The sequence below is a fragment of the Cydia fagiglandana genome, chromosome 6, assembly GCF_963556715.1.
Source record: "Cydia fagiglandana chromosome 6, ilCydFagi1.1, whole genome shotgun sequence".
NCBI lineage: Eukaryota > Metazoa > Arthropoda > Insecta > Lepidoptera > Tortricidae > Cydia > Cydia fagiglandana.
Window position 1 is genome coordinate 2303460 of NC_085937.1, and position 10922 is coordinate 2314381.

At 40.9% G+C, this 10922-nt stretch overlaps 3 protein-coding genes across 3 annotated transcripts in view; 1 reads left to right on the forward strand and 2 right to left on the reverse strand.

The window, feature by feature from the left end:
• The window catches only part of LOC134664943 (thioredoxin reductase 1, mitochondrial), a 55377-nt gene extending 44455 nt beyond the window's left edge, over nucleotides 1–10922 (reverse strand). Inside the window, exon 1 of the mRNA XM_063521665.1 lies at nucleotides 10011–10922. Within this exon, the coding sequence (XP_063377735.1) occupies nucleotides 10011–10119 (109 nt within the window). The 5' untranslated portion in view covers nucleotides 10120–10922. The remainder of the gene's footprint in view (nucleotides 1–10010) is intronic.
• LOC134664940 (uncharacterized) lies at nucleotides 474–6627 on the reverse strand. Its single transcript, XM_063521660.1, has 2 exons — nucleotides 6284–6627; nucleotides 474–6156 (listed from the first exon to the last, which is right to left on the reverse strand). The coding sequence occupies exons 1-2, from the start codon at nucleotides 6332–6334 to the stop codon at nucleotides 748–750; spliced, it is 5460 nt and encodes a 1819-aa protein (XP_063377730.1). The 5' UTR covers nucleotides 6335–6627; the 3' UTR covers nucleotides 474–747.
• On the forward strand, nucleotides 6927–8564 carry LOC134664941 (mediator of RNA polymerase II transcription subunit 19). The gene is made up of 3 exons (XM_063521661.1): nucleotides 6927–7222; nucleotides 7352–7723; nucleotides 8222–8564. Exons 1-3 carry the CDS (start codon nucleotides 7042–7044, stop codon nucleotides 8380–8382), a joined length of 714 nt encoding a protein of 237 aa, XP_063377731.1. The 5' UTR covers nucleotides 6927–7041; the 3' UTR covers nucleotides 8383–8564.

The window sequence follows — 10922 nt, forward strand, 5'->3', positions numbered from 1 at the left end:
TCGCCGTAGTTAAGCAGGCCAGGCTGTTTCCGTCCGGGACTGCACTACATCTATAGTTGGTCAACAGATCTTGTCAGTAGAAAAAGGCGGCAAATTTGAAAAATGTAGGCGCGAAGAGATATCGTCTCATAGAAAATTTTAATTTCGCGCCTTTTTCTACTGACAAGATTTGCTTTAACATCTCTATACAATAAGCACGCAAGAGGTGTTTAAATTGATTTTTAATATACGCTTGTATCAAATTAATCGAAAAGAAAGTCATGACATGAGTCATGAACTAATGAAAAGCCGGATTAGTGCGAGTCGGACTCGCGCCCCGAGGGTTCTGTAATCACACCCACACAACACTATAAGGGATTTATTTTTGTGATGGGCCATGGGCACAACCATTATGAATGGTCATGGTGTACGAAAAAAGTATATAATGATATGAAGGAAGGAACTATAAAATCAAATAAAATAAAATAAGCTAGTTGGTATCAAAAATCGGATTTATATTTCCACTTTGCTGTATTGGTTAATGTCATTAACAATTTGCCAGGTTACAGATTTTGCCGCACAGCCGGTATCAAGCATAACATGTACTTTTGTAACAATGATACATTTCTTCAGACCTAGTAACCTAAAACTTACACAGACTACCTACAAAGATATACAATACAGGTAAAGCTAAAGTATCTACATCATTAATAAGTTATATACAGAATAACAATATGGTAAAGTTACATATTTACAACCTAAATTTACTTATCTGTAACCTGAGAAAGTTTGATTTTTCCTACACTCAGGGCAGTACCACTTGCCCTTGGGCGGGACCATGATGCCGACGCACTCGAAGTGGAACCATTCGATGGCGCAGCCCTCGGCGTCGCACGCGATCATCTCCGAGACCTCGTCGTAGGGGCAGCGGCAGTAGCAGTACACGCTCTCGCCCTCGCGCGCCTGCCGCACCGGCGGCCGCTGGAAGGGGTAGGGCAGGCTCGACGTGCCCGAGTTCAGGTACGTCGGTGCCGGAGCCGGCGCCGGCGCCTGCACGGTGCTCCCGTACCCCGCCATCGGCTGGTATATCTCCAACGCTCCTTCCTCACTCGAGTCGGAATCGCTAGAATCCATAGATTCAGAGTTCATTAAGATTCGCGGCGGCTCGGGGTCGGGGATCGGAGCGGTCAATCTAATGTGGGTATGCGTGGGCTCCGGATAATTGTACATTCTATGGGAGAGAGTCGTTGAAGGCACTTCTTTCTTAGCTTTATGCGTAACGGGCGAAGGCAAATCCTCTTTTCTCCATTCAAGTTTTGGAGGTAGATGCGGTTTTAATGCCGAAGTTGTCGCCTGCTGATTTCCGTCGTCTTCACAGTAGCCGTAAAATTTATTGGGCACGCGTCTTCTCTTCGAAGCGCGCTTACTGCTATCGGACACGGAAGCGGTTGGGGTACTCGGTTTCAGGTTAGTCGGGGTCAAGGAAGGGGATGGTATAGGAGCTTCCGGGATATGAACCGTGTTCGATTTCAAGGAAATGGTCATTTTATTCAGTATCAACGGCGTTACGGGTGTTTCCATCTCAGATTTGGCAATAATGTCCTTAGGAATGTTCACTTTAATGGGGGCATGTTTCTTAGAGCTCTTGGATTTCTTTTTCTTCTTGCTTTTCTTTTTACTGCTCGATGGTTTATCTTTTATTTCACTTTCTATCTTGGGCTCGATTTCTTCCTTGACTGGCGTGGCAGCGCGGCTCGGCTCTCCCGACACAGACCCTCCGTCCGACGGGGCGACAGAGGCTAGCAGTAATAACTGGTTTCGTTTCTCCGCATGTAATTTATTGGCTAGTTTCTGCGGGTGCTCGTCATAAAATTCTTCATCCGTTTCACTTTCATCGGTCTCTAGATCTGTTTCATTGATAGGCGGTTCAGGCTTTTCTGGAACTAGTATCGGCGTCTCCGACATACCCATTACATCTACATTGGATCCATTGCTTAATCTTCTATTGGGTAGCGTTTTCCGTAGTTGCTTATTCTTTTTCTTCTCATTGCCAGATTCATCAGATGAATCGGAATCTGAAGAAGTAGACGACGAAGAGCCGCTGCTGGACGAGCAGCTGCAGTTGGAGCCGCAAGAGCAGCTCGAGTCACTGTCGCTACTGCTACTGCTTGATGATGATAGATCTCCATGTCTCTTTTTAGGAGACTTTCTATTTTTCTTTTTGTCTAAACTAAACATATCTTCGTCACCATTTAAATCGTTTGGTACTAAGCAGTAATCATGGTCAGATTCACAAACATGTTTCCTTATGGGGACCAGTGGTGGGGTCTTTTCTTTCTCTGCTTTAGCCTGATACTTTTGTAAGTTGTGATAGATCTCCAAAACTTTCTCATGCTCAGGTTTTACCTCAGCAGGTTCACCTTCTTCTTCTACTTTACTTGGAGCCACATTTGCAGCTGAGTCAACTGTGTCTGTCGCAGCAATAGTGGGATCTGTAATTTCCGGTTTTTCTTCATCAGCAGTTTTCTCATCTCTCACTAGGGCTGGTGCCGTAGCCGGTGGAGCGCCACTGTCTGACTCGTCACTACTGTCGCTTTCTGAGAGATTTAAAGCTGGCAGGTTTACATCCAAGAGCAATGCATCCTTGTCTTTTAACTTCTTCTTCTTAGATTTTTTAGATAATAGTTCAGAGCCCGGCTCAGGTTTTATATCAGAAGTTCCAGCTTCTTCAGGCTTATCATTAACTAAGTCTATAACAGGAATTGGATCTTTACTATCGGCGGGATTTTGTTCAGCTGCGGTAGGTTTTTCTGCATTCAGATCTTCTGTAAATAATTTTTTTATATGTTCATCAGCATGTTTCTTCAGAAGCTTCTTGGAAACAAATTTCTCTGTACAACCTTCTTCTGTGCAGACATGTGGAAACTCTTCAGAATGGAATCTCTTATGGACTTTCAGATACACAGCTCTTGTGAATTGTAAGTTACATTCGTCACATGCAAATACCGTTGGAGGTGTGCAAAAGTGGTACACATGAGGCCACTTCTTTTGCATACATTTTTTGCACATGACACTTTCTGTTCCATGTTTCCAAAATAAATGTTTGGTTATATCTGGCTTATTTCTGTAGGCTATACCACAGCGATAGCATAAGTGGTGCAGTTTATGTTTCCAAACATGGTTAGAAAGGCGCGATTGACTGTGGCAGAATTCTAAACATACATTACATGCATGGTGAATCTTCCTAAGGTGAACCATTAACCTAAATGACGATGGTATTGAATCTACATTGCACAAGCAGCATCTAAACTTAATTTCATACTCAGAATCATATGTTCCAGGGCATAAATGACATAATAACTCACTATAACTATAAAAATTAGATTTACACATAACACACAACAAAATTGTTCTCTGATGCATTTTCCGATTATGTAAATAGAGATCTTTGTGGACAGGAGTTTTAAAAAAACATTGAAAACATTCAAAGATGTGGTCAAACTGAACACCCTCACTATTGTCAACACTGTCATATGAGTCCAAGTTGATGTACACAGTACTGAGCTCTGCGGCGCCGGCGCGCACCTTGGCAGTTATGGTCTCCGGCAGCAGCTCCTCGGCCGTGATGCTGTCGACTGTGGCACAGAAGCGGTGCTGCTCCACCATGTGCAGGGATAAATGCTCACAGTTCACTGCAATCTTCCGTACATGATTGCAATAAACACAGTTGAATATTGTAGAAGCCAAGAAAACTTTTAGTAGCTCTTTAAGTGGGTACTTATCCAATGGCCTATCTAAATTCAGCTGAATCAATGGCAGCTGCTCATCTGCAGTTGGATCTTCAATTTTGACATCAACATTTACATCATCAGTTGTCTCAGTCTTGGGCTCGGCTTCTACATCAGCAGGGATATCATCTGTTACTTGTATTGGCTCCTCTATTTCTGGGTCAAACTCTTCTTTGACATTTTCCAGTGGTGGTACAGGGTTTTCCAAAACTGTTGGTTCTGCTTCTAAACTCTCTTTAGGTACAAGTGGTGGCTCTATGTCTTTTTGATTTTCATCAACTGTTAACTTATCCCCATAATCACTATCTGATGAATCGTCACTGGAAGAGTCCTTATCCAAAAGTTCTTTAGGGACTCTTACAGTTAACTTGGGCACCCTGTTCATAGCATTATCATCCTCCACTTTGTTATCGTAAATTGTGGTTTTTATTGTGTTTTCTGGCTTATATTCTAGAGTTTTCGTAGTGTTTTCTAAATTATTGTTCAGAAGAGCCTTTAATGTGGTATCTTGATCATTTTCATATATAGTTGTTTTAACAAATGGGCTATCAGCTTTATCACAAATGGTCATTTTGATTGATGGTGTTTTTGGCAAAAATGGTGTGTCGAGGATGTCTTTTTCATACCGGAAAGGAGCAAAGGTTTCCCTTTCATACCGCTGAGGAGGAGGAGTATCTTTTTCAGATCGCTGTGGTGGAAGAGCATCCTTTTCATACCTCTTGGGAGGCCTCCTCATTCTGCTTGGTGGCTTGTTGGCACTATGCTGCCCAACAGTGGGATCAACAGTAGAATTAATAATGACTGGTGAATTTGCATTGTTCAAACTTAATTTCAATTTTATGCCTTCCTTTTCCCTCTCAACAGGTGGACAAATTGGTTCTTCAGGTTTTGTTGATGGAGGTATGAAAGATGAATTATATTCATTATGCCTTTCATCAGTCTGAGAGTCACTTTCATCTGAGCTTTCAGAATTATCGTCTCCATTGTGATGATCATTATGTATTTCTGGGCTTGGCTCTCTTGCTTGGAGAGGACTTGTGGGTTTAGTACTAGAACTATCTAATTCCATGCCGGAATCTTTTGTATCTTTGCTGGTAGCCTTGCCAGATGATGTAGAATTGTCAGAGTTGATGCTAGTGTCACTATGTACTGTCTCAGAATCATTTGTATTTTGTAAAACCTTACCACTTTGTGATGTCACTGTCTCCAATTTCTCTTCAACTATTTCTTTCTTGTCAAATCTATTATCATTAACATGTTTGGTCAATTCTTTTGCTACTGTGGCAGGTCCATTAGCTGATGAATCATTTGTTTTCAACTTTGTAACATTGTTGGATTTTACTGCATTTTTACTAACAAGTACCGGCACTGGTTTGGGTTTCACATTGTTGCAATCATGATTGAAAAAGTCATCCTTTTCACTGCAAATCTCATCACACATACAGCACATCAAATACAGAGTCCCATTGTAAACATTAAAAAAGTCTTCCTTGGTTTCATAGTTAAATTCCTGTACATTGTGCTTATTGGTCAAATGGGCAGACAGTTTCTCAGCTTTTGAAAACATTCCTAGACAAAACAGGCAGATATGTCTGTTGTGGACTTCTCTCATGTGAAGAAACAAATTCCAGTTTTCATAATATGTACCACATGCTGAACAGAGATAGACCTTCCTTGTTACCCTGGATGGGCCTCCAGTGCTTGCTTCTGTATTCGGAGCTGCCTCAGAACTCAGGGCAGGTTCTTTAGCTTGAGCCCGACATACTAGTTGATGTTCTTTCAACATAGCAAGGGTCTTGAATGACATGGAACAGCATTTCCGACACTTGAATTTGACCATTGGTTGTAATCCTAAGCTTTGGGCATATTCTTTCAACTGGGATCCCTTTTCCGGTTTACCTTTCTTGAACTGTGCCAGCTGACTTTTTGGCACGAGCCGGGGCACAGGCTTGTTGTGTTCACTATCTTTTGCACTGTTATCAACTGTAGGCATGACATTGTGTAAGCGTTTTGGTATTAATTTAGGAACTCTGGGTATATTATTCCTGGGTAATATACTTGATTCAATGGGTTTATTTACAGAGGGTCTCTTTTTTTTCACTGTGCCACAATACTGTTGGGAGTTATCCACAAAAGGCCGCTTGCCAAGGTGTATTCGCAAAGGGTTAATACGTTTTCTAATCCTGTCCGGGTGCGGCGCCTCGGCGCTGGCGCGGCGCGGGGCTGCGGCCTCGGCGCGCGCCTCCCCGGGCTGGCTGGGCGGCCCGTCTTCCAGATCGTGCCCATTTGCAGTCAATTTAAAGCTCCTCTCGTCGTAACAGTTCGCCAAAGACGCTAACGCGTGTTTATCATCTTTCGTATTGGCATTATTACCATCTTCCATAGTTTTCTGAAAAAATTAAAACATGTGCTTACTTTTGACTGGTTAGAAACAAAAGACGTACTAAGAGAGGCGGAATCGAAGCATTATATTTAAATATTTATCACGATGATAACATTGTATACAACGACTTTACCTCTGAAATCGTACGTCCAGTACGAGTATAACAGTAAAGATTCGTTTCCATGCATCCGTTTTAGCGAAGCGCTCCTTACATCAGGCTTATTATGAGGCAGCCGCGAGCTGATCATTCCCGTAAAATGGCGTCACTTCGCAGAGCGAGGAATGCTCCGACTAAAGCCGTTCATTTAGGTCCGTCACGCCGCTTATTTCACATTGCACAATCATTATTCAGTTTTCACATAACGTAAACAATCACAATTAAATTAATATAATTACGTTACGCTGTTTATTTCCCAATACATTGGAGAGAAATAAGAAACGCGTTACGAGAAGCTAATTCATGAAGCATAGACTAAATTCTAACTTCTTAAATTTAACTTTTTTATGAAATGGGAGGCTACACAAAGGAACTTCAAACACGTGGTTTTAACCATAGACAATTTTAAAGTATAATTTTTTTAAATATATTGCATGTGTAATATAATAGTTTCATTAATTATTAATATATTTTTGTAATAAAAATAAAACTATTGATTTTCTTCATAATTAATAAACGCAATTTAAAAATGAAACCAATTTTAAGATACCAGATTTACAACACTAGTTGCTTGATGCTCTAATTTTGTGTCTATTGTGTCCTATCTGTGGCACATTTGCATTTTGCAGATTTGTCAAAAAACTGGTGAAGAGAAGGGTGTATAGTGGTGATTTTTAATATAATTTAGTATATATCTTAATTTTATGTTTGTTAGGGGATAATGATAATGCAAGATGATGTCTGATCAGTTTAGAAAGGTGGAACCATACTCGCCAAAGTCCTCGCCGAGGGGCGGTAGGTCGCCCGTGGTCTCTCGGCAGGACTCCTCTGGCACCCTCAAGACTACCATTCAACTCGGCAAAAATCCTTCTATCGTACACAGTGGACCTTTTTATTTGATGAAAGAACCGCCTGGTAAGACATTATCAAGTTAAATTAAAGAGTTTCTTTAATGCGTATTGCAGTGTTTTCATTTTTCAAAGTACCTACCCGTTTAATTAAAAGATATAAAATTTAATTTACAAAACATGCATTTCGTTGCAGGAGAATGTGAACTCACTGGAGCTACAAACCTAATGGCATATTATGGTCTTGAGCATTCATATAGTAAATTTAATGGAAAGAAGCTCAAAGAATCTTTATCCTCCTTTTTACCAAATCTACCAGGTATTGTAGATGGGCCGGGGCAAGAAGACAACAGTACCCTGGGCTCTGTAATAGCCAAGAGGCCTATAGGTGGCAAGGAGCTGTTGCCCCTTACAAGTGCACAGTTGGCAGGATTCCGACTGCATCCTGGACCTTTGCCAGAACAGTACCGCTATGTTAGCTCCACTCCACCAAAGAGGCATAAGAGCAAACACAAGAAACATAAACATAAGGATGGGGCGCCGCCTGGTCAAGATACTCCATTGCAAGGTATGTGGTTTCAGCCCATAGTTATTTTTTTTAAATGATTAATTTAATTACTTTTGAACCAATCCTTGTTCTTTATGTTTAATAGTTAACCCTTCATATGTGGCCTGTCAAAATTAGTTCCTATGAAAATGTCTGTGTCTAAGCATATGAGGTCAAACACATTTGGGAAGTCCATAAACACCTTTGTTGCCTGCATCCAAACCAATGCAACATTAAGGGCCCCCCCACATCTGGCGTCTTTCGAGCGTCGGCGTCTGTCGGCGTCGGTCCAGCGCTATGGAAAATGACGTCGCTGCGCTGTTGCGTCGACGCTGCGTCGACGTTGCGTCGACGTCGGCCATAGAATTGTAGACGCCGACGCTCGAAAGACGCCAGATGTGGGGGGGCCCTAAGGGCCACTTATACCATTCATATTTCTATAATGACAGAGTTCTAATTTGTGGTATTTCATCTCATTTATTACTTAATATAGCTAATACAAAATAACATACTTTCCAGACTCCTCCAACCCAGACACATACGAAAAGAAGCACAAAAAGCAGAAGCGTCATGATGACGACGCCAAGGAACGCAAGAAGAGGAAAAAGGAGAAGAAACGGAAAAAGCAGAAACACAGCCCGGAGCACGGCAACCTCACGCCCAACCAACATGCCACATAGGCCGGTCCAAGCATAATATGGAAGTGTTTTTAGGTCTGATATTTTATACAGTAATTGCCATCCCGCGCAATTTTATATTAGGATTCTGATTTGTATGGTTACTAAATAAATTTTTCAAGTTTTTTTGAAAATATTGTATAGAGCAGTGTTTTTCTTATTTTTTCATGGCTCATCCGTTACTCTCAACTGGTTGTAAAGGCTTGGCCACACACAGAGCGCGACGCAGCGCCGCGTCCGCGCCGCGTGATGCCGACGCGATGCCTGGTCAAACGGGGCGCGCGCCGATCGCGCCGGCCTCACGCTCTCAACATGCCCTCATCGCGCGCGTGAACGCGGCGCGGCCGCGCGGGAACGCGGCGCACCGCTCGCTGCCTAACGTCCGATCCTACTGATGTGACCAGGGTTGCCAACTCCAATTTTTTTTTACCCCTGAGCTCAACTTAAAAACCCCTAAAACTGTACTATTATTTTGGAAAAGCCACTAAATAAAAAATAAAAGAAATTATTATAGATTTTCCAAATTTAGAACATTATTATGATTTTCAACCGGTTCGACATTTTAATGATCATACATATGAAAGTTATACATAGATGGTCAAGAAAATCTTGTCAGTAGAAAACGGCGCGAAATTCAAATTTTCTATGAGACGATATCCCTTCGCGCCTACATTTTTTCAAATTTGCCGCACTTTTCTACTCTAAAAAAAAACCCTAAAAAAACCACTAAAAATATTTAGCCCCTAAAAAAACCCCTAATTGGTTTATTTCCCCCTAAATTTAGTGGTAAAACCACTAAGTTGGCATCCCTGGATGTGACCTTGCGCGACGCGGCGGGCCGCCGCGTTCGGTCGGCGCAGCGCTGCGCACGCGCCGCGCGGACGCAAGGGGCCGCGCGGCGCGGGGCGCGACAGAAGCGGGGCGTGATACCGGCGGGACGCAGTCTGTTTGACGTCGGTAACCTGTTAGCACGTGCCGCGGTCTCGCGGCGTGGACGCGGCGCTGCGTCGCGCTCTGTGTGTGGCCAAGCCTTAAGGGTTTTTCTCTTTAAACAATATTCATAATCTGAATTTATTTAGTAATTATGGAGGTTCCCAATCTCAATTTAAGATTGTGTGGGATAATCCAAAGTGTTAATAGAGGATGAAGTATGTGCACTATTAGGATTTAGGATCAAAACTTTAGACATGAAATGCACTGACTTTTGCCCTTTGTAAAAGCCTATAAGTACATACATCCACACACATAACTTGGTAAACAGCATTTACACCTGACAAAAAAAAATATTTACAAAATATCTATGAAATTTATAGGTATTCACTAAAATTCAAAAAGAAACAAGGAAAATATGATGTTGATGATTATTGTCTCTAATGATGTCTTTTCAGTTGATAGATGCAGGTATTTTCTTATGAATAAAGCATCCCCAAAATATTGGTTCAATTTAATTTAATACTCAAAAGATTGTTTAGTAATGCCAAGGCAGATAAGCAGGAATTCATATCCTAAGCCTATAACAAATGATAAAAAGTAATTATTGAAATAGGCAGTCATGAGAAATGTAGTATAAAGTTAAAATATTTTTTTTTTTATAAATCAATCATTCTGTACTGCTTATATAGACTACTTACCACATGATGACTGATGTTGCTCAGGTTTTACTACAGATGAACCACAGGGCCCACAACACAACATAAATATACTAGCCACATTCATAGGTAATGTTTTAAGTAAATACATGTTTTAATGTTTTACTAATGTTTGTTTTGTAAAGAGCTGGCGCGAAATGTCTATTCAAATCTTGAGCTAGTCCTTTTAAACCTATGGTGTCCCTGTAACAATTAACTGATCATTTATAAACCGTATTACAAAGAGATAAGACATACTTCTGGTTAGTGTGTTTCTTGTTAGTGCATAGAAAACTAATTGCATCTTTCTGAGTATGTACAATAGGTTCAAAATCCAAAAGCAAGTTACGCGGAGCGTTCCAGGAAATATGTAGAACCTCTGTAGTCTACGAGATAGTCACGTTGTGAAGTGACGCATTATATATAATTATTGTGAGTCAGTTTGCAGCGTGCCGTATCTTCCTCTTTTAATACTATTATGTTATGACTGTATAAGTACTTATACATTGTGTCACTGTAAATATCAATATCATGCTTAGAGATAACTTAACAACTACTCTAAATGTGTTCTAAGATTTTATTTTGGTACACTTTTCTAAAGTACATTTTATAAACTTGTAACTTCTGTTATTTCCATTTCCAGTTTTATTTCTTATTGTGTGCAGTGTTTTACATATACATAAGGTTGGTATTCCACCTGTGCAATATCTCGGTCCAATGTGTATTGCGCCTCACTCTCTTACTAAGCAAGATGTGATATGCAAATATACATTGGACAGGTGAAATATCACCCTAAGTAGTGAGATGTTTCTTAAAATTCTTGATTCTAAAGTCTTTTCTCTTTAAACATATAAGTTCAACCACAGTAGAAAGTGATAATGTTTTGTGCTAGTTGTAAGTTTGTTAATTTCATGT